Source organism: Bos grunniens, chromosome 18 (genome assembly GCF_055505025.1).
Source record: "Bos grunniens cultivar Pamir isolate PY7600 chromosome 18, Bosgru_T2T1.0, whole genome shotgun sequence".
Lineage (NCBI taxonomy): Eukaryota > Metazoa > Chordata > Mammalia > Artiodactyla > Bovidae > Bos > Bos grunniens.
In genome coordinates, this window is record NC_141182.1 from 53284904 (window position 1) to 53307451 (window position 22548).

The window sequence follows — 22548 nt, forward strand, 5'->3', positions numbered from 1 at the left end:
AAGGAAATTGATTCTTCCCTGCAGCCTCCAGAGGGAGTGCATCCCCGGCAACACCTTGATTTCAGCCCAGGGAAACAGACTTCTGATCTGACGAACTGCAAGAAGACAAGTGAGTGTTGGGGCTTCCCTGGTGGCTCAGTGGTAAAGAATCTGCCCACCAATGCAGGAGACACGGGTTTGACCCCTGCACAGCCACAAATAAATACAAAAATAGTTTTTTTTTAATGTGTGTTGTTTTAAGCCACCAAGGTTGCGGTCATTTGTGACAGTAGCCATAGGAAACGAATGAATACACCTGCAATCAAGCATAATATATCCACTTCTGCTTTAGTTTTTTTCCAAAACAGTGATCAACATCTGATGGACTATATGTTTTTTGCTTATCATTTTGTGCATGGTCTGTCTCTTCTGCTAGCATGTCAGATGTACAAAATCAGGGGCATTTTATCAGTGGTTGATGACAGGGACAGAATGAAGGGACAAAATAGGTGCTTAAATAGTTAATCCCAGTAAGGGATTGCAAGTAGGAAAATAGAGACCCCTGTAAGTTCATGATGATTGGAGAATGCTGGTTTGCTTATCCACGAAAACAAGCAGGCTTGCTTAGCAACAAAACCAGGCAACAGAAGCACAGGACACGCCCCCAAACAGTAAAACAATGGTGGCAGGAGCCCCACTTCCTGCCCAGTGAGCTCAGTAAGTGAATGATGCCTAGGACATGCTCTCTGTACAGATAAAAACAGTAATTTGCGGACGCAGCTTGACCGCGCAGGGACAAGAAAACTCCCCTGCTCAACCTGGAGGAGGAGCTAATGATAAAAGCAGGACATCTACTCAAGAAAGAAGGCCTCCTCCCCTCCTCACTCTTCCTTTGATTATGAAAATGTAGCCCAATAAGTTCTCAGGGCGGAGCATTTCTCACTTCCCCGCCTTGTCAGCCACACAATCATCATAGTCTAATAAATCCCTTCTTATCTACCACTTTGCTCTCGCTGAATTCTTCTCTGCATTGAGACCTAAAGGACTATGGTAGCGGAGCTCTCTGGACCCCCCTGAAATGACACCTATGGGTTTTATTAAGGATAATTTCAAATGTTTGATCCCTGGTCCAGGAGGATCCCACATGCTGCAGAGCAACTAAGCCCCTGCACAACCACTATTGAGCCCGTGCTCTAGAGCCCGGGGGCCCCAACTACAGAGCCCATGTGCCGCAACTACTGAAGCCAACGTGCCCTAAGCCCGTGCTCCACAAAAAGAGAGGCCACTGCAACGAGAAGCCTGCGCACCAACTAGAGAAAAGCCCGGGCAGCAACGGAGACCCAACACAGCCAAAAAGTAAAAAGAAATAGCAAAGTTAGCATATTTAGAAACATACAAGAAAATACCAGAGGAAACAGCTAAAGCAGTTGAAAGTAGCTGCTAAGTCGCTTCAGTCGTGTCCGACGCTGTGCGACCCAATGGACGGCAGCCCACCAGGCTCCCCTGTCCCTGGGATTCTCCAGGCAAGAACACTGGAGTGGGTTGCCATTTCTTTCTCCAATGCATGAAAGTGAAAAGTGAAAGTGAAGTCGCTCAGTCATGTCGGCCTCCTAGTGACCCCATGGACTGCAGCCTACCAGGCTCCTCTGTCCATGGGATTTTCCAGGCAAGAGTACTGGAGTGGGGTGCCATTGCCTTCTCCAGTTGAAAGTAGAGGCCTCTGGAAAACAGATAGGAGTAGGGAGAGGTGGCAGAGGGGACCGTTTTTCTTCATTACACATATCTTAGTACCAGTACCATTTGATTTTTAAAGTATATTCATGAAAATTAATCGGCAGTGATAGAAAGGGTTACTCCTTATGGGGAGGAAACATGCATTGACTGAGAAGGCACAATGGAGCTTCTAGATGACGGAAATGTCAAACGTCAGCTTTATCCAGTAGAACTTTCTGGGATGATGAAAAAAGTTCTCTATCAGTTCAAAACAGTACCCAGTAGCCACGTGGCTACTGAGCATTTGAAAAGTGTCTAATGGGGGTACTCTTTCTGCCCCCTTCTGATGCCTATGTCAGAAGCTTTCTCTATCTCCTTTATACTTTAATAAAACTTTGTTACACACACACACACAAAGAAAGTGTCTAATGTGACTGAGGAATTGAATCCTTAATTTTTGTTTAATTTAAATAAATTTAAATATTAATTTAAATAATTTAAATACTCCCATGAGTTGTTTTGGACATTGCAGATAATGACGGAAAATGTTCACAATATAATGTTTATAATGTTAAATGAAAAATAACAATTACAAACCATATGCATAGTATGGCCCAAATTTTAAAATATATATCATACTGTATATGAAGTTTTAAGGAAAGACTAGAAGGAAGTATACGAAAAAAATTTTTTTAAGTGGAAGCTTTATGATTTGTAAAGAAATACAAATCAGAAGAGAGAAAAGCTTGTGATTTATAAAAAATCTTCACGGAGCAGTTTATGAAATAAAGAAGTGGGACAGAAACCAAGGAAAATCACTCTTTGGGGTCAGAGCCTCGAAAAGAACACATGGTAAAACCCTGTTGAAGACAATCTCACAAGCCATCATTTCAGGACACATGAGGAAACAAGGCACTGTGAGTGAGAACTAGCAGACACAACAAATTACAGAAGCAGACGGTCCCAAACTAAAGATGGCAGAACTATCAGACCTTGAGACCTCCTGGAGAAGGGGATGGCAACCCACTGCAGTATGCTTGCCTGGAGAATTCCATGGACAGGGGAAGCCTGGCGGCTGCAGTCTGTGGGGTTGCAGAGTTCCACATGACTGAGCGACTAACACTTTAACTGATTTCACGTTCATGACTTTAAGCTTAGGTCAGCGCTCAGTCCCGCCCAACTCTTTGGGACCAAGCTCCTCTGTCCATGAGCATTTCCAATGCAAGGATACTGGAGTGGGTTGCCATTTCCTTCTCCAGGGGATCTTCCCAACCCAGGGATCGAACCCAGGTTTCCTGCACTGCAGGCAGATTCTTTACCGACTGAGCTACAAGGGAAGTCCAGTTTAAAGATGCTTAAAAAGCAGCAGCCAGGAATTTACCTGGTAGTCCAGCGGTTGAGACTCTGCGCTTCCATTTGCAGAGGTGTGGTCAAAAAAAAAAAAGCATAGTTGAAAGAGGGAGGATCGGATTCACACGAGAGAAATCCCTTCCAAAGGGACTACTTTAAGACTGGTTTACCAAACATATTAACAATGACAAGCACTTATTAAGTCAGGATGGAATTCAAAGAGAAGGAAGTCAATTTCTGTGCAAACTACCTTTATTTAAAAAGGAAAACTCCCCGTTTTGTTGTCACACCAGCGCTATGTGAACGCACTTGACTGGGAGAGATAGAGCAGGGATGCTGATAGAGACAAAGACGCCCATGCCTCACCTGGCCCCTGAAGGCTGCTGGTAGATACGGGGCGCAGGTGACTCCCGGGGTAATCCAGTGGCGGTGACCCACTCAAGGCTCTGCTGGGATGGTGGGTTAGCTTGCTTTGGGGCTGCGGGGGGTGGGTTGGCAGTGGAAGTAGGAGGCACTTCGGATGGGACCTGATTTGGCAAATGGGGGGATCTCTCTTGCCCCCGATGATATTCCCAGCCCCACCACGACCTCCCACAGCTAAGGCAGGCTTCTAAGTTTAAGGCTGGGGTTCTCGTTCTCCCCAGGGTTTCCGGAGAGCTGTTGGCAAGGACCCCACCGCTGCAAGGGCTTGGGGGGTACAGAGATATGCAGCGGAAGGGGAGGAGGAGGTCTGGAGCGAAGGCAGCTGCTGCTTCATCCTGTCTCCCTTGGAAACGTCCTTCTCTCCAGCTACACCTTACTCCTCTGAGGCTTCACCCTGGGGAAGAGCTGAGGGAAGACAGGCTCTTCAGACGCCGGGAGCTCCCACCCTTTCGCTTCACCCCAAATGTAACACAGTCACCTAATCCACCACCCCCCCCCCCCCAAACACGTGGGCCGTCTCCATCCTCCAATCCCTTCCTCACGGACCCTCTCACCATCTCGAAGACCACACTGGAATCCCCCGGCAAGCACCAGATGGAGCCTTCCAGGTGGCAGCGGGCTGGACGAAATGGAGACTTCCCCATCGTAAAAAAGACGCCCGCCGCTCCCGCCCACCATGGCCGTCTGATTGGGACCCACCTGCCACCTATGCCCTAATTAAAGGCATCTTCTTGTCTCCCAGGAAAGTCATGAGACCTTCCTGGTCTCCTCCCCGTACCAAGCAGACTCTCCCTCAATCCTACCGCGATTATATTAATGGAGTCTTCCTCACCCTGCCCAGTGCAGTGTAACAAAAAGTTTCCATGCCGGTAACACACAAGTGCCCTCCTACCCCAACACCAAACTGGGATTCTTCATACTCCTCTTGGCTAAAATACATTCTTCTTTACCTCTCCATGAATATAATTAGGGATAATAAAAATATTTGCTTGAGCAGAAACCAATCACATAATCGGGAAAAGAGTACTGGTGAGTACCCCTACGAAGTACTACCAGCAAGGGGTTCTTCCTCTTCTAAGAAGGGATTTTCCCTTACATCCCCTGTTATTATAATGGTCTCTTCCTCACCTCCCCATGACAGGTAATGGACTCTTCTGACCGCCCCTCCACCCCAGTATAAAGGGCTCTCTCTCCTGCCCCTCTCCCCACCCCGAGGGATCAGCCCTTTACTCAAACAGCCATCAGAAGACCCGCACATTTCTTCTGGGCTCACCCCGAAGTAGTTACGGGGCACGTAACCCTCCTGGCCATGCAGCGTGGCCCACCACCAGTCCGTCTCCTCTAGTCCGTCCCTCCGCAGCACGGTGACCGAATCGCCCTCTCGGAAGGACAGCTCGTCCCCAAACTCCGCACTGTAGTCCCAGAGGGCGTACACCACCCCGTTGTACATCAGCCCCATGCTCTGCTCCACGTCTGAAACAGGAAATCGCAGGGATGGTCAGCGCCCGGTTCAGGGCAAGCCAGGAACACTCAGGGTCAGAGCCTGAGATCTGACACCAGCCCCACCTGGGGGAATGAGCCCCTGTTAAAGTTGTGTGTGTAGCCCTGTCTGGAGGGGGGCTCCTGAGCTGCATTCAGCTGCTGGTACTGGAAGTCTCTAATAGGATGCATCGGGCCTGGCCACGAACCCCCAGGGAAGGGTCGGTGTCCCCATTTCCTCTTATACCTGATTAGGTTCCTGGACCACTCCTAGAAGTACAATTGTCTGCAGCCCCCCCCCCCGCCCCGCCCCCCACTTAAGAGCTTCAGTCTCCATAGAGGACTCAAGCAGTCCCTCCAAGGGTACGGCCCTACTCCTTCCACGGAAGTGGTCCCAACGCCCCCTTTCCAGGTGGTGCAGTGCACACTGCGCACTTCCCACTCAAATGATAAAGTCTCCAAAGAGGATGTAATCGTTTTCCAGATAGTATAGCCCACCCGCACCGACTCCCTTAAGTGGTAAAATGCCCAAGGATTTACCCCCTTTCCAAATGGTACAGTCCACCAGGCTCCCCCCTTAAATGGTCCAGTTCACCACGCTCCAGTTTCTTCGCCCCTCCCTCCCCCTCCAGGTGCGCGGTCCAATCTCTACTGCATTCTCACAGGACTCTCCGAGTCCAGGCTAGTAGGACGCTACAATCCTCGTATCTCTAGGCTCCGCCGACTTATGACAAAGGGGGTCACAGTCCCCCCCTAACCCGGAGGTTACAGCCCTTCTCTTCGGTGGAAGGTCTACTTCTCCCCCTCATCCCCCAGTCCCGGCCTGCCGCCGCTCACCGCTAAGGCAGGTGTTACAGCCCCCTGGCTCCCAACTACTTTCCGCCACAGCACAGCATGCTGTCCCGCAGTCCCTGCAGGCTCCCCTCTCACACACGCTGTCCCACCCCTACGTCCTACAGCCTGCCTTACTCCAACTGTGTGACGCTCCGGAGCCCACCTTAGGCTACAGACCTTCGCTCCAGACCCTAGGCACATCGCCATTATGCTGCCTACCTAGCTCCTCCCCAAACCTGTTTAGATGATATGATTTCCCCCCCCGCCCCCGCCCCTCACCGGCTCCTGGAGATACACGGTACAGTCTTGTGTCTCCCTACAAGTGGAAGAGGCCCCAAGCCCCTCCCCAGAAGCCAGGGCCCACTCACTGGTCACCTGTGTGGCACTGTATCTCCCCCAGGTAGCCCTGGGCCCGGAGACAGTATAGTTGGTACGTCCAACTCCCCAACCCCCACAGATGGGAAGGCAGATAAAGCGGCGCAATCTCCGCAACCGCTCTCGTCACCACCGGTGTCCAGCTTGAGGGGCACAGTTGCCCTGCCCCCCTTTCCCTCGAAGGTGGCACAATCTGCTGCAGTCACACACCCTTCTCGCACCTGCCAGGTGGGAGGCCCCGTCCGCCATCCCCGCGGGTGGTCCCTCCCGCCGGCCCCTCCTCGGTGATGCTGTCACAGGTCCGTACAGCCCCTCACCTCCCCAGGCATCCTCTCTCGGGAGCCGCGGTCGGCTTCCTTTCCCTGCCCAGTATCTCTAGCAGCTGGGCCCCTCGCCCCGCCTCGCACCTGCCAGGTAAGTGGCGCAGTCGGCGTAACCCTCGCGGTAGGGGTCGCACTTCTCGATGGCGGTAGCGCCGTCACTGAGCGTGGTGGCGAAGATGGCCGCGCCGTGCTGCACCAGCGCCGTGCAGATGGCCGTGTCGTTGCACGACGCCGCGCAATGCAGCGGGGTCCTAGGCGTGGGGAGGCGGGCGTGAGCGGCGGCGCTGGGCGCCCCCAGCGTCGTCCCCGCCCCACGCCGGCCGCGCGCGCCATCAGGGCTCACCAGCCGTGGCTGTCCGGGGAGTTGACGTTGGCCCCGGCCGCGATGAGGAAGTCCACGATGGGGTAGTTGGCGCCGCAGATGGCGTTGTGCAGGGCGGTGATGCCCTCCTCGTTGGGCTGGCTCGGGTCGTTCATCTGGACGGGCCGGGGGACCGGGAGGCTCATTCCCTCATCGGGCCGCCTCTACCCCGCCAGCCCAGCTCTCCCGCACCCGCGGCACTCACCTCCTTCATGGCCTGCTGCACCACCTCCAGCTCCCCGGTCAGTGCGGCGTCCAGAAGCAGCACCAGCGGGTTGAGGCGCGCACGGCGGACCTTGCGCGGGGACCCGGCTTTCCGCAGCACCGAGCGCATCTCCTGGGGGACAGGGTGGGGATGCTTCAGTGGTTTGGGGGGCGGGTCGTTAATATACCCATTCCTTGGAGGGGGAAACAGAGGCTCGGGAACCCGGTGACCGCTCCAGGTCATCCCTAGACAGGGATGGAATTGGAACCCAGGAAGGTACAGAGCCTGAGTCCACAGGGCCATGGGGAGGAGGGTGCTCAGTTCCATAGTCTCTGGTTCCCTACAACACTCAGGGAATCCAGAGATTTGGGAATCTAGGGCCCTGAGGCTTGAGAGGAGGCCGGGAGACCATCAGGTTGATGACTATGGAAGCCAGATATTCAATTCATAGTTTCATTTCATTTAGATAATAAACATGATGTTTCCAGGTGTTCATTTTAGATGTTTGAAATTTGAATATTTGTCATACTATTCCTTCTGCTTTCCTATTTGTTATTTTCAAGTGTTCTCCTACAAAATTCATTTATTCTGAGCACAAAGCATTTGTGATTCCAGCCTTTGCTGTCAATGATTTCAGGATTCTGTAATCTGAAGATCCCAAGAGCCACTGATTTCAAAATTCTCTGATGTTGTTTCCAGTATACTGTGAGTCCAGAAATGCTAAAGTTGTGCCATTTCAAATTGCTGGGGACCCAGGACGTTGCATTCTCAAGATTCTGTGATTGAGAACTTGAATATTTTATGGTTAGAATTTCATTCCAAAAGATTGGAAGGAAATGCTCAAAATGTTCATCGTGGTTCTGAGTGCTTGTGATTTTGGCCTCTTTATTCTATTTTATCTATTTCTTCCTAGTTACTATGTGTTCCTTTCTAGTGGAAAATGCTCACTTAAAAGAAAATCTTGTATTATAACATATTAGTGCCCTAATCTGTGGTTTCTTTGAATCAATAAGTCTTTCATTTTCAGTATTGGGGACTTCAAGAATCAGTACAACCAGGGTTTGTGCTACTACTTTTTTACTTCTACTGTTCGCATCTTCAGTGTCCTAGGATTCTGAAATTTCAGTTTTGAGTTTGTGACGCCAGGATTTAATGATTGAATGCTGTGAGTTTTCAAGTTTCTCTGTGGCCAGGACTTTGTGATTCTACCATGAGGCAATTGGACCATTTCAAGGTGTTTTTATTCTTCCATTCTTGATTCAAGATCCTTAACCTCAGGATCTTGGCTGAGCCAACATTTCTTGGCTCCACCCTCAGGAAGGCCTAGGAAAATAGGCATTTGGGGGTCCACCTGGCCCCCACTTCTTTTCTGGGAATTGTTTCCCTCCCCCTGTCTACCCACGCTGAACAATTAAGATTATTCCATGTGACTGCTCCCCACCCCCAGCCTAGATGCAGAAACCTGAACAAGATCAGCAGGAGACTGTCTCCTGGTCAAATGATAACAGTAACAATAATGGTTAACAGTTAAGTGCCAGGCACTATCCTAAGCGTTACATTAATGTATTAAATTCTCACCGCAACTCTGTAGTTATTCTCATTCCCATTTTACAGATGAGGAAACTGAGGTCCAGGGAGGCTAAATGTCTGGCCCAAGGATGCACAGCTAATAAGTACCGTGTAGCTGGGATGTGAACCCAGGCAGCCTTGCTCTGCAGCTAGGACACTTAATCACGAAACCCACAGGCTCAGAGACCAGAGACTGGTTCTTGAAAATTTGAATGGAAGAAGCTCTGACTAGAGTCAAAGGACACCATGGACTTGAACTGAGAGGTCATTTTGATTCAGGGCTGGGTGGGCCATTTCTAGCCGTGGCACGGGCTTGCTGAGGTGTAAGAGGAGAGTGGATCTCCAGAGAAAGGGGACATGAGAAGCTGTGAGGCAGCTCAGGAGAGAAATGGTGACTGCCTTGATTCCAGCAGGCTGTTCAGATCCTAGAATAAACCCTCTGTCCTGCCAAGACAAGTCATTTCCAGGTTGGAAAACTCTTAGATTCCTGAAGGGAAGCCCGCGGCAGGTGACAGGTTACTGGAGAAGAGCAGAGAAAGCCTCTATATGGTCAAGACTTCCAGATGCCCCTCCATATATGTTCTTTTTCTTTTGACCCTTGGATTAAAAACTACATTTTCCAGCCTCCCTTGCAATTGGGTTCCTGGCCAGCAGAATGCGGCAGCTGTGAGGTGTGCAATTTCCAGGTTCTGTCCTAAAAGGGAAGGAACACTTCCATATGCTAAGTGGTATACCCTGGGTTCCTCCTGTATTACTTACCATGCTCTGTGGCTGCTCTGGTGGGCTGCTCTGGAGAGGGGCTGACGGTGGGATGGGAGCCGGTGGGGCTGGAGCAGGGGGCCCGGCCCTGGCCTCAGATCCCTCAGTGATGGGGGACAGCTCGGGCTCAGGGCCCCCAGGCCCACCGTGACGATGGAAGAGGCGGCTGATGATCTGTTGGTATTGCTTCTTGTGGGTGGGGGGCAGGGCTACAGCCGGGCTCTGCTCCATGGAGCCCCGGCGTTTGAGGGGCCGTGGAATCTCTGCCAGCACCCGGGCCACCTCCTCCAGCTCCGGCACCGACTGTGCTTCCGGCGGCAGCGCTGGCTGCAGCCGTGTGGGACTAAGGGGCCGAGTCACAGCACCTTCGTCTGCATCGCCAACCTCCAGCACGGGCGTCAGCAGCCCCTCCAGCTCTGGCTCAGGTTCCAGATCAGCAGGAGGTTTGGCGAGGCCTAGAAGGAACAAGCGCCCCATCAGAGGAGGGATCCCTGGAGCCCCTCAAGACTCCCTCTGCACAGCTTCCAGGACCTGCCACCAAGGCCTGATTTGCTCTGTGTCCCCATGGCAGTTCTTGCTCTCTCTGGGCTATAACTTCCTTGGGTTGTAAATAACAGACAACTATGACCTCCCCATTCATCACACACTTAAGCTTGTGCCTTGTGCTTTCTCCATGCCTGTCTTACTGAATTCTCACCACTACCTTGTGAAGCTGATATGACTATCATCTCATTACTACAGAAAGGGAAACTGAGTCTCAGAGAGGGCAAGTCAGTTGCCCAAAGCCACACAGCTGGAATTTGAATTCAGTTCTATCTCACTCCAGAATCTCTACTCCTACTATTATGATAGACTTGACTAAGACTCTAATCATTTCCTCTCTTAACATCTCAGGCAGACAATCGCTGGGACTAGAATTCTGGTATTTGATGGTCTCATCGCTGTTTCCTGCCTCTCAATCAGTTTCTAAAAGCAGGTTGAAATATATAATGCTTGTTCTTGTTTTTCTTTTTATAATGATCATTTTCTACATGATTTCATTGAATGCCCATCATAATCTATGAAGTATTATTCATCTCTCTTCACAGATGAGAAAATGGAAGCTCATATGGGTTAATTAATTTATCCTGAGTCACGCAGCATGTCGATCGCAGAGAGGGGCTCAAAACCCACTCTGTTTAAATCTAAGCCCTGAGCTGGTCTCACACCAAAAACTATTAATAATTATTATGACTACTATGATAGCTACAGAGGGCTTAGTATCCATCAGGCCCTATTTTGAAGCCTTTATAGGGATTATATAAGCCAATACCATACCCCAGTGAGGTAGGTTCTACCACTATTCATGTTTTCCACTCAAGGAAATTGAAGTCCAGAGAGGTTATGTAACTTGCCAAAAGTCACACAGCATGCAGCCAGCCAGTCTGACTCCTGAGTCCCTGCTTAAGCACTGTACTATGGCTAGTTCCTGAGCAAACCCCCAAGCTCATCTGGCCTCATGCTCTGCAGGGACAGTGTCTGGAAAAAGATATTTGGTTGTGATGGGTCCCCCAGCTGGTTTGGTCCCCAGCCATCTGTCCTCCCTTCACCCAGCCCTCCAGAACCCCCAGCGCTGACTCACCTTCACTTACAGGGGCCCAAGTCTGTTGGGGGGCTTGGGGGGCTGGGGCAGGGGCTTGTGGCTGAGGCTGGGGTTGTAGTTGTGGCTGGGGCTGTGGGGGCAGCTGGGGCTGTGGTTGGGGCTGGGGCTGGGGCTGGGGGGGTGCCTGGGGCTGGGGAGGCATCTTAGGTGGGGGAGCTCGCGAGAAGATGGAGGAGCTTGGGAGCATGGCCCTGCTGGCTCCATGCTCCCAAAAAGCATTCTGCAGCTTGAATATCATGCTGAGGGGGATGGGGCGCTGGCGGGGGGCACTGCGGGGCTGCGGGCTGGAAGGAGGCATGGGGATGCGACTGACAGGCTGCCAGCTTCGGGGCAAAGTGCCTGACGGCCCCGTGGAGCCCAGTGATCGGCGGTAGCTGCCCACATCAGAACGCCTGTCGTTGGCCAGAGGGGAGACCTTGTAATTGCGGGGCAGAGTGGCGCTGGTGAAGTTGTCCTGGGGGAGAAAGAGGGAAGGAAGGAAGATAGAAAGGGCTCAGATGGGAGGGCGATAGGCTTAAGGGGACCAAAGACAGAGGAGTGGAGGAAAGGACGTGGGAAGTCAAGGCAAAAGGCAAGAAGGGAGAGAAGGAGAGGAGGGCAGAGGAGAGAGGGAAAGAAAAGAGGGTCGGGGAGGGGGTGGAAATCCAGGATAAAGCCGGGGGAGGGTATGGAAACTGTGGGAGTAGCCAGAAAGGGGAGACTAGTCCTGACCCCACAAAACCCCTCCCCAAGTTTCTCTGGCCGCTCACCTTGCCGGTGGCCCCCAGCCCATCCAGGCTGCTCTCTCTCCAGGGTAACAGCTGCAGGCCTGGAGAAGCAGGCCGCGGGAAGACATCCAGACCTGTGAGGCGGGAATCATTAGGGTCTGGGGGATGCCTCTCCGGCTCCCCCATCCTCTGGCCTTCCATCACTCACGTTCATAGCTCGCAGTTTGCGAGGGCTTCTTCTCATAAGCCACGTCCAGGTCGGACTCGTTCCAGGCTTTGGGGGGCCGCCGGCGCAGCGTTAGGTCGTCTGGGGGAGAAGTTGCTCATGAGGATCCCGGGTGGGAGTAGGGGAAGAGAGGCTGGTCCCGGGCTGCACCCCTCACACCCGCCAAGTAGGGCCCTGTGGTTCACCTTGAGCGCGCAGAGGCGGGGCGAAGGCGCTGCCGCCCGCGCCCAGCAGAGGGCTCCCAAAGGCAGCCGGCGCATCGTAAGCTGAGGTCCCGGGGCGAGGCGAGGGTCCGCGCTCCGGGAAGAAGGCCTGGGGCCCTTCCGCCAGGGGGCTGCCACGCGGGGAGCCGGAGCGGCCCAAGAAGTCAAAGTGAGTGGGGGGACCCTGCTGTCGGAGCGGGCCGGGTCGAGGGGAGGGCGCCCGGCCGTGGGGGCTGCCTGCGCCATCGAAGGCGCGGGGCCGGGGCGAGGGCGAGCGGTCTAAGCTGCCGTAGGCGTCCGGCTGCAGGTAGAGCTGGGTGCGCGGTGACGACGGCCGGCCCTTCGCGGATAGCGAGCTATAGGGGAGCAGAGCTGGGGCGCTCTCCGAGCGTCCGAATGGGGTGTCTGCGCCGTCGGTGGTCGCCTTCCGGGAAGACCCACGGCTGCCCAAGGGCTCGGGGACCGGGCTGGTGCTGTACCGGGGCAGCTGTGGGGACATTGTGGGGTCAAAGGAGACGTTAGTAGAGGGTTGGTAAGTCAATCGATAGCGGTGATCGAGAGCCAACCCTGGAGAGGTGAGCGGGACTGGAGATTCAGGCCTAGGGAGCCCTGCCGTCGGGGCTGGGGCCAGCGCACACAGTGCCTTTGTGCCGCTTCTCTTCCGAGGGTCCTGACAGACGTCCGCTTCCACTGGCCTCCTTTATCAGATGCCCTTAAACAGCCCACCGCCTGCCCCATGAGACAGGCTTGCCTGAACTCCTGGCCAAAAGAAGCTGACTTTTCGGGTGGCCAGGGTTGGGACCAGGACCCGCGGGCTCACCCTAGCCGGCGCTGCGGCCTGAGAGCCAAGAGGCGCCGCGGGCGAGTCCGACCACAGCGACTCCAACTGCTTGGTCAGTTCGTCCACCTTGGCCGCCGCCGTGTCCAGCTCCATCTGCTTCAGGTCCATGTGCTTCATGGCTAGAGCTGGGCGGGCGGGAGTGGCAATGAGGACCGGGACCCGTGGGCCGCGCCCCGCCACCGAGGGCCGCGCCCCGACAAGCCCCGCCCCCTATCCCAGCTCACACTGGAATTTCAGGTCCAGAATGTCCCCCGAACTCTGGAACGCCTCGCTGTCCATGGTGCCGGCCGGCCGGAGCGGGGCGCCTGCGTTTGGGGAGGCAGGGGCGGGGGGGAGTCTGCTCAGGGCCCGCCTACAGGGAACCTGGGGCCCTAAGGAGAGCGAGGGTGCCTTTATTCTCCTTGTTCCTTCCACTGGAAGTTCTATGCCTCTCCATCGCCCCTGCTGGGAAATGCCAACTCCTGCAAAACTCTCTGGCTCAGGACAATTCACTCTCTTTACGTGACTCCTTGTTCATCTCTCTGCCTTAATAAAACTGGATCATTCCTTCAACCATTATCCATTGACCACCTACTATGTGCCAGGCATTATAGTGAACAGAGGTTGCAATAATAATAACTATCAATTACTGAATGGCTTCTAGGGACCAAGAGACACTGTACTAGATGCTGGGGATCTTTTTAAAAATAATGATGGTGTTGCCTTCTATATGTGCCTACTATGTACCGACTCAATGGACATGAGTTTGAGCAAACTCCGGGAGATGGTGAAGGACAGGGAAGCCTGGGGTGCTGCAGTCCATGGGGTCGCAAAGAGACACAACTGAGCAACTGAATGACAACATTATGTGCCAGGACCTTTGCTAGTTGCCTGAGGGTTTAATGAAATAAAACAACTATTTGTTGAGAGGTCACTGTCGCCTGGAATCGTACCAAGTGCTTTACATCCAATACCTTATCCTGAGATCAAAACCTCCATAGCAGGCATGGAAGTGAGGCTCAGAAACATACATTTCAGATCACCCTGCAAGAAGTCAGCATACTAGGTTTCACATCTGAACCTAACTTGACGTTCTGGGTCATTTCAGTCAGTCTGGAGGGGCTCCAGAGGACAGGGGCCACTCAGCTTCCTCTCCCCAGAGTCTCCGCCCAAAGCAGACTCAGCGTGTTCACACGGGTCCACCGTCAACAGAAGAACTGGGAGGTGACCAGGGGCCACTGAATTCGCCAACCCAGTGGGAAGGAGCCAGGCCCCCAGGAACCAGTCTGGCCAGCACCACCCCCATCTCCATGGTAACCGCCACGCCCGCCAAGTCTGCCACCTCCCTGCTGCACCAACCCGCGGCTTAGCTTTGATTTGGGGTGCAGGCGTGGGCAGCAGGGCAGGCTGGGGCATGCTGATTCTGGCTTCAGTCTGGGAAGTCTCGGAACAGAACCTGTTGGGGCTGGTGGCTCATTTGGGTGTGTTAGGAGTGTGTGACCTTGGACTCCGAGTCCCCTCCACTCCTTGAGCCTCAGTTTCCCCCAACTGTGAAAGGAGGAAGCAAATCAGCTATTCTAAGGAGCCTCCTTAACCCCTCAGAGCCCTAGATTCTGAAATTATAAGGATCTTGAGGTTGTAACTAAATTCCTACAGAACCTAAAACCCTCCGCTTGAGAAGTCTATGGTTTGAAAGTTCTGAGTTCAAGAGTCTATCTTTGGAACATTCTAGAATTCTCCACTTTGGCTAGCCTAGATTTCTCTGTCTTCCTGCACCAAGTTCTACCTATTCCAGGATTCCAAGGTCCTAAAAGTCTGGGTGAACGTCTGGTTTAGTGGAGCTGCTGAAAGCACAGTTATGCTATGCTATGCTAAGTCACGTCAGTTGTGTCCGACTCTGTGACCCCATAGATGGAAGCCCACCAGGTTCCCCCATCCCTGGGATTCCCCAGGCAAGAACACTGGAATGGGTTGCCATTTCCTTCTCCAATGCATGAAAGTGAAAAGTGAAAGTGAAGTCGCTCAGTCGTGTCCGACCCTCAGCGACCCCATGGACTGCAGCCTACCAGGCTCCTCTGTCCATGGGATTTTCCAGGCAAGAGGACTGGAGTGGGTGCCGTTGAAAGCACAGTTAAGGAGGATTCAAATCTGGTAGCACCACTGACCCACCTGACCAGATAGCCTCAGTTTCCTCATCTGTAAAATTAGAATCAATAGCAGTTCATTTCAGAGGACTGCTGTGAGGATCCAACTGGCCAGAAAGTGCAAGAGGAATTAAGGTTCTGAGAATTGAGGCCTCAAAAAGTAGAGACTATAGGAACCAAAACTCGGCATCTTTTAGAATCTTAGAGATACATAGGAAACACTCTGTTAAAATATAAAAAAGAACTATCTATGCTACCTCCAGGGCCAGCATTCTGGTAGCGAGTGGTTCTTTGGGGTAGTTTCTGATTCTCAAATTCTAAGACACATCCCACGCTGATATCCTCTGGGTCTAAGGAAATGCCAGGGCTGGGCGTGGAGCCGTCCCGGGGCTGACGCGGGCGAAGGGGGCGTCGGGGCCTCCAGGGGGCGCTCCAGGTCACGGCACGACCCCAGCTGGGACAGCAGACCTTGCCTGAGCTCAGACACTGGGAATGCGCGGCGGGCCCAGGCAGGTGCAGCACCTCCCGCGGCAGGGGAGGGGGGACCGGGCGGGGCGCAAGGGTGGCACGGGCCGCGCCTCTGCTCGCGGCCCCTGTCCTCCACACCCAGGTCCTCTCCACCGGGCGCCCCTCTCCTCCGCTCTTAGGTCTCTTTCCCCAGCATCTTCTGCACCCCAGCCAGGTTCTTTGGAATTAAAAATCAAGGGAGGAGGCGGAGGTCCTGGAGGAAGCATCCTCCGTAAGAACCGGGTCAGAGTGCTAGGCTGGACTGACAGTACCCAGGTTGGAATCCTCCGAGACAGACGCTGGGAGCCACCCCCCTACACACACATCCCCGCCTTGGGACTTGGTTTCCTCCTCTGTGGACGTCTGTGCAATGAGCTTGGGCCTTCCCATTCTTTCAATTATTTAGCTTCTGTGTGCCTCAGTTTCCTTAAGTGTATAAAGGGGGAATCAATACCTTCACCTCAATAGAAATGTGACGTTTGAATGACATAATTTATGTACAGAGTTTAGAACACTGCAGGGCTCGGAGTAAAGTTCACACGGATAAGATTCCTAATTCCCAGGCCTGGAACAGACAGAGAGCTCAAAACCCAAAGTGACTGTTTTTCTCCGAAACGGCCCATTCAGATCTCTGAGATTCTAAAAGCCCTGAGCTTTGACCCTTCCGTCTTGACTCCAGTCCTCGGATTTCAGAACCCAAACTGTGGCCTCTATGACTCAGCTTACCCCCTCCTCTCCATATAATGGCTGCATTGTGCAAGCCCACCACCACCAATCCCATCCCATCTTCTCCCCTGCTTTCCTGAGTTCTGGCCATCTCTAGTTCTGGCCCATTCCAGGGCATAGGAATCCCTAGAAGATTCTAGACAGAAGGTGGCAAAAGCTGAAGGTATCGCCTTCACTCCAGCCTCAGTTTCCCCAATGGACCAAAGAGAAGTCATTCCCTGGGGTGGGATCAGCAAACCCCAGTGGAAGTAAGACCTTTGGGCAATTGCCAGAGACTTCTGTAGACGGTGGGAACCATCTCTCTACCTGCCAGCCCTCAGCCTGGCACGCTGTGAGCTCTGCCTTGGCAGCCACGGTTATTATTTTTAATTTCATCCCAGGCTATCAGCAAATGCCCTTCAAGCCCAGACGTTAGGAAGTTCTTCCCTCTCTCACCAGAACCCCCTGCCTCCCCCACCCCCTTGTATAATCCCTTCACGTGACACATAGGGGTGGAGAGAAGGGGGAGTCTTGGGAGGGAGGTGCTGGGCGTCTGCCCTCCCCCAGCTTCAAGGACAGACACACACCTCCAGAATTAGCCTCTATCCTCCCTTATCTGCCACACTACCTCAGGTCAGACAGATGGGAGGGGAGGTGACATTTCTCACCTCAGGGTCAGGGCCAGGAGCCCTAGGAGAGAAGTCAGTCAGAAAATCCGGTGGGAGGGGATGGACTCCTGACGCCGAAGAGAGCTGTGTGGAAGGGGGAGGGCAAATACTGACCCCCCAACACTGCTGCCACTGTGACCTCTATGACTCAGCTTACCCCCTCTTCTCTGTATAATGGCTGTATTGTGTCCAGCTTTGCAAGCCCCCCCTCAACCCCACCCCACCTTCTGGAATTCTGCCCTGGATTCTAGAACCCTCTTTGCAAATCCCAGATATTTCCCACCTTCAAGGGGTAATAGGAGGTTCCCCGCCCCCGCCAGGGGGCGCCCTGGGGCGGAGGTCCCTCTGGTTAGGCAGGTCTGACGCCCCGGTTAATGACAGGTTGGGGATCGTGCAGCGGCAGAGAGAAGGTTGGAGACCTGCCCTAGTCCTCCCCACCCCAACCCCGGCCCCCACCCCAGAGCCAGAAAGAGGGGGGAACGCCGGGGCACAGTCTTCAGAGGGACCGAGGGTGTTAGTTCTGATTCATTTCAGGAACCCAGGTTCCACTATCCTCACCCCGTCCCTAATTCTGCTCCCAGACCTAAAGACTCGGTCGAAAAGGCAGCTGAAGGGTGGCAGGGATGGCCGCCCATTCCAGAGCCCCAGCAGTCCAAGTCTCCCATTTCTCCCCAAGAGATCCGATATCCCAATTCTACTCAAGGATTCAGGATTCCTAGAGCTCCCAATTCGAGAGACTGAGGAGTCCCAGTTCCGAACCTCTCCCCAGGACTACGGTGTCCGCTCCCACCCGTCCAAGAACTCAGGCATTCGAGCCCTCTTTCCTTCTGCCCAGTAAAGCAGGCATCCAAGTTTTAGCCTTCTAATGTCCCTGGCGTCCTGCGCACTCCCAATTCCGCCCTGGGACCTGGCGTCTTAGCCTCTTCAGGACCCTCCCAGGGACGCGAGTCTCGGGCTCCACCAGAGCCGCTGAACCCAAGGGGGTGTAACTCACAGATCCGGGGCAGACTTTGGCACCGGGGGGCTTCCTCCGGCTCCGGCTCCGGCTGCGGGGAGCCGAGGACGGGGCGGGGCAGGCGCCGGGAACAGGTTAGACGACGTGACTCCGACCAGAGGGAGGCGGGTCTCGGAGGGGAGGGGGAGTAGGGGGTCGCCTCGAGCACTTTGGGACTTGTAGTCCCGGAGGAGCGGGACATAGCCGGGTACGTTCCCATTCGAACTGACATAAAGTCCATTTCACAGACAGGAAGGGCGAGGTCGAAAAGCCAAGGTTGACCTAACTAAGTAAACAGAATTCAGACTCTCACCTCGCTGTGGTTGCAAGAGACGAAATCCTGAGTCCCTGCCCCTCCCCTCCAGGCTCAGTTTCCCACTTCTTGAATAAAGATTTGGACAACACCGAAGAGGCAGAAAGTTACAGAGGCTGGGGGAGACACGTATCCCGCCCCCAAGGCGAGAAGAGGGCCTCGCTAAAATTAGTATCCCCTCGCGTCTCTGAGCCTCAGTCTCTCTATCGGTAAAAAGAGTGGTTGGGATCTTGATAGAATTTCGCAGCTACAGCTCACAAAGTTAGAGGCTGGGACTACAACTCCCAGCAGCTTCCTCGGCCGACGTCCGGCGCCACCCAGTCTCGCATCCTCTGGGAACTGTAGTCCCGGAGCTCGCAGGGGCGGCGCCCGCCTGTCTCGCCCACGCACGGGAAACTGGAGATTTGGGAAGAGGCAACCCATCCTCTTTGCCTGACTCTCCCTCCGCTCTGGGTAGCCGCTGGCTCGCTGAGAAGGTGGGCGCCCCAGTTCTAAAGTAGGATCCGCAATCTCGGCAGAGCGGGGGGGAATCAGCGCTGACACACCGGTCAGGAATGCAGTCTGGTCACCCTGTCTAGTCACCGTCCCGCGGCTGCGCCCGTCTCCCCACGCGGCACGATTCCCGTGGGAAGGGACGTAGGCGTGTCCCCCAAATCTGCGGCCACGTGCCGCTGTTTACACGCGCCCAGGGACAGAGACGGGGCACTGATCAGGACTTCTACTCATTCTCCCTTCCTCAAAGCCTTTGGAAATGCCCCCCACGCACGAGACTAAATCCTCGAGGGAATCGACCCCTCTCTTCTGGCCCACTGTCCCTCCCCCTAGTCCGCCCCCCCCCCCCGCCCCCGCCGCCACGCGTGTCCAGCTCGGGAGCCCGGAGGCTCCTCCCCGGGATCCACAGGCTCCTCCCCCTGTATTTCCCGCTCCCCTGGAGCCCCGAAAGCCCGCCCCTGTCTGGTAGTTAAAAGCCCTCATTCCTCGGCTTTCCCACCTCTCCCAGTCAAGTTCTGAACTTCTGAGGCATCTGGGCCTCCTAAAAGGCTTTGTAACACTAAAACCACAGTCCTGCACACCTGGACCCTTACCGGTCTCTTTAAGGATTTCAGACCACTCGATCTTCCTGTCTCTTTAAGAGTTAGGGCCTATGAATGTGGCGGCCCCTTTAAGGCAACGTTGGACCAAATCATTTCTGAAATACTGTGGGGATTCCCGCCGGGACCTTGTGCGGCTCTAATTCCTCCCCACGCCCCAGACAGCGAATCAGCTGCTTTTTGGAGTAGACTTTCAGTAAAAGATGATTTTTCTCGCTCCTCGGCCGTGCACAAGTGGAAGTTCCCCCTAGTTATGCTTACAGAGAGAGCGGGCTCCGAGCGACACCTCCCGCGCTCCCGTGCCACATGAACGCTCACAGACGAGGCCCCACCTCTGGTTTCACGTGGTCGGCGGCGGGGCCTGGGTTGCTTGGTCTAAGTGAGGCACGGGTCCAGGGATGGCGGGAACCCCGTCCGGCAGTAAGTTGCTTCACGGCGGGCCTACAGGGTGCAGAGAGTTGGCTGGCGGGAAGAGAAAGGGGCGCCCTAGAGCGTTCGGACGTAAAAAAAGAGACTTCCTCTGAGACCGGACCATGCTTCTCTCTCCAGTGGCTAAACCTGGGGGAAATCTAGAAGGGTTTTCCTGAGGAAACCAGAAATGCCTCTTCTCAGCTACTACCCCCGTCTCACCAAAAGAATCTGACCAAGCGTAGAGTGTATCCCCCGGGGGATGGTGGGGACGGGGAGGCATTCAGATAGAGGATATTTGAGGGTCGGGGGGTTGGGGTATACTGGTGGGGAGAACTAGGATTGGGATGGCGGATATAGGCGCGCCTCTGGGGAACAGACAGGAGAGAGGGAAGGCGTGGTAAGAGGATTGGGGCTCTCAAGAAGTTGAGACCAATGGACCGATAGGCGTGCCCTGGGGGACTGGATCGGCACAAATGACCATTTCCCCTTCTGCAGGTGCTGCTCGGTTTTCTTGTCCCCCCAACTTTACTGCGACGCCCCCAGCCTCAGAACACAGTCGTTTCTCTTTGGAGGCATTGACCGGCCCAGATACAGAGCTGTGGCTCATCCAGGCCCCTGTGGACTTCGCCCCAGACTGGTAAGAGGTCCCACGCCAACTCCGGGGAACATTTCTCACCCCAGTGGCTGAACGAGGTGGGGTACTTAAAGGGGCTTTCTTGGGGAACCCAGAAATGCTGCATCTCAACTGCTGTCCCCTGTCCCACCAAAAGAATCTGATCAAGCTTCTGCCCTCCTCTTTTCAACTTTTAGCCTCAATGGACGACTCGTGCCTCTCTCTGGCTCCCAGATTGTGAAGGGCAAGTTGGCAGGCAAGCGGCACCGCTACAGGGTTCTCAGCAGCAGTGGCCCCAGAGCTGGAGGAGAAGCAACCCTGCTGGCCCCCTCAGCAGAGGCAGGAGGGGGACTCACCTGTGCCCTGGCACCCCAGGGCAGCCTGAGGATCTTTGAGGGTCCCCAGGAATCCCTGACAGGGACTCTACTGCAGTCCATTCCTGCAAGTCCCCCACCACAGATCCCCCCTGGCCTGAGGCCTCGGTTCTGTGCCTTCGGAGGCAGCCCGCCGGTCACAGGGCCTGGGTCCGTCTTGGCCTTGAAGTCCCTGGCTTCAGGGAAGAGGAAAAAGAAGAGACACTTGCCAGAAGCCTCAGTTCCTCAGGAGGCAGTGAATGAGCATGGGGCCCTGGAGGTGGACACAGCTTTGGGGTCCCTGAAGCTGGATGTGGGGAAGAAGGAAAAAAAGCACCAGCTGAAAGAACTGGAGGCGACAGAGCCACTGGCAACAGAGCCCGTTGCTGAGATGCTGGAGCCTCCAGGAACACTGTCCCCATCCACCACCAGGAAGAGGAAAAAGAAGCCCAAAGAGTCTGTAGAAATGGTCAAGCCAGAAACAGGGATGCCAGAATCCAAAGAAAAGACGGTGGAGGAGCTAGAATTCAGGGTTAAAAGGGAGCCTCTGGAAGAGACAGTCCTGTCCCCCAGAAAGAAGAGGAAGAAGCAGAAGGAGCCAGGAGAGATGGAGCCGGTGGAGGGGACGACAGTGGAGCCTCAGCTGCAGGTAAAGACGGAGCCACAGGAGGAAGCCATCCCACTGCCGTCCTCAAAGAAGAAGAAAAAGGAAAAGAGGTACAAAGGAATGAGGGAGCCAGGGATGGAGGTGACGGAGCCAGAGGTGAAGCCTCTGGAGCTCACAGGGGAGGTGATGGAGCCTGACCTGCCACCTGATGTGCAGGCACAGTCTGAGGCAGCTCTGGGATCCCCCAAAAAGAGAAGGAAGAAAGAAAAACAGCAAAATGTGATGATGGAGCCAGGGACAGAGGTGGTGGAGCCACAGGCAGAGGGGATGGAGCCCGAGCTGCCAGGTGCTGCTGAGCCTCAGGCAGCTCTAGCATCCACCAAGAAGAAGAAGAAGGAAAGAGGGCATCTAGCGACAGAGCCTGGGACTGAGATGACTAACCCCCAAGGCGAGATGATGGAGCCTGAGCTGCCAGATGAGGGGCAGCCTGAGGCTAGGGCAGATCCAGCATCCACTAAGAAGAGGAAAAAGCAGGGCCAAAAAAGCCAGGTGCCCGAGACAGCACCCCAGGAGGAGATGCCAGAGCCCCCGCTGAATCCCGAGTCTGGGCAGGTGGCTCCCAAGGGACAGGAGAGGAAGCGGAAGAAGAAGCCGCAGCAGGATCCCATGTAAGTGTCCACCGGGGAAACCGATGACTGCAACTCAGACAAGCTGAAGGTGGCCACCTGGGCCATCAGAAAGCGAGAGCAGAGAACCCCCCCCTCCCACTGACCACACCAGCACACCAGCCAGAGCTGGGCCAGAAAAAAGTGCTTTATTATTACACCGAGGACCTCCTTGGCATCTGGGGTCAGTGGGGCACTTTCAAGAAAGGCTCGTGGAAGACATCAAACAGCCTTCGGGCCTGGAGAGGGGGGAAGAAAGAAAAGGAACCTGTCATTAAATGAGCCATTTGTTTGATACATTGGAGTGGGCTTCTGGTTCTTTTTCTCCTCAGCTGGAGGGGACATTGTGGGGGCGAGCAGAGAAGTAGTCAGATCTAGATTCTATCCCAGACTGGCTGTGTGAGGTTGGGCTGGTTCCCACCCTCTCTGGGCCTTCTGAAACCTCAGAACTTTGGAATCTGCAGTCCCATTTCTTTGGGGCTCCCTCCTGCCCTTAGCCCCTCAAGCCC

General features: G+C 54.5%; 3 protein-coding genes across 20 annotated transcripts in view; 1 reads left to right on the forward strand and 2 right to left on the reverse strand.

The window, feature by feature from the left end:
• Positions 1 to 3276: 3276 nt before the first annotated feature.
• Positions 3277 to 19666, reverse strand: PPP1R13L (protein phosphatase 1 regulatory subunit 13 like). 8 transcript variants are annotated; one of them, XM_086353125.1, is made up of 14 exons: positions 17987 to 18061; positions 16993 to 17076; positions 13214 to 13294; positions 12969 to 13114; positions 12131 to 12635; positions 11928 to 12026; positions 11762 to 11853; positions 10992 to 11466; positions 9371 to 9825; positions 7043 to 7174; positions 6820 to 6953; positions 6561 to 6727; positions 4739 to 4938; positions 3277 to 3870 (listed from the first exon to the last, which is right to left on the reverse strand). In XM_086353125.1, exons 3-14 carry the CDS (start codon positions 13266 to 13268, stop codon positions 3832 to 3834), a joined length of 2499 nt encoding a protein of 832 aa, XP_086209251.1. In that variant the 5' UTR covers positions 13269 to 13294; positions 16993 to 17076; positions 17987 to 18061; the 3' UTR covers positions 3277 to 3831. The 8 variants fall into 8 exon arrangements, 7 of the variants coding, with proteins under 7 accessions (XP_086209251.1, XP_086209254.1, XP_086209253.1 ...); XM_086353128.1 differs by having other exon boundaries at positions 13214 to 13360; XR_015146186.1 differs by lacking the exon at positions 16993 to 17076 and having other exon boundaries at positions 6471 to 6727; positions 13214 to 13360; positions 17987 to 18248.
• Positions 6426 to 22336, forward strand: POLR1G (RNA polymerase I subunit G). 2 transcript variants are annotated; one of them, XM_086353135.1, is made up of 3 exons: positions 6426 to 6567; positions 20297 to 20438; positions 20612 to 22336. In XM_086353135.1, the coding sequence occupies exons 1-3, from the start codon at positions 6441 to 6443 to the stop codon at positions 22044 to 22046; spliced, it is 1704 nt and encodes a 567-aa protein (XP_086209261.1). In that variant the 5' UTR covers positions 6426 to 6440; the 3' UTR covers positions 22047 to 22336. The 2 variants fall into 2 exon arrangements, with proteins under 2 accessions (XP_086209261.1, XP_086209260.1); XM_086353134.1 differs by lacking the exon at positions 6426 to 6567 and adding an exon at positions 19763 to 19810.
• ERCC1 (ERCC excision repair 1, endonuclease non-catalytic subunit) overlaps positions 22170 to 22548 on the reverse strand; it is a 51245-nt gene continuing 50866 nt past the window's right edge. For all 10 annotated transcript variants that reach the window (XM_086353158.1, XM_086353163.1, XM_086353161.1 and 7 more), the window contains one exon: positions 22170 to 22278. In XM_086353158.1, the coding sequence (XP_086209284.1) occupies positions 22225 to 22278 (54 nt within the window). In that variant the 3' untranslated portion in view covers positions 22170 to 22224. The remainder of the gene's footprint in view (positions 22279 to 22548) is intronic.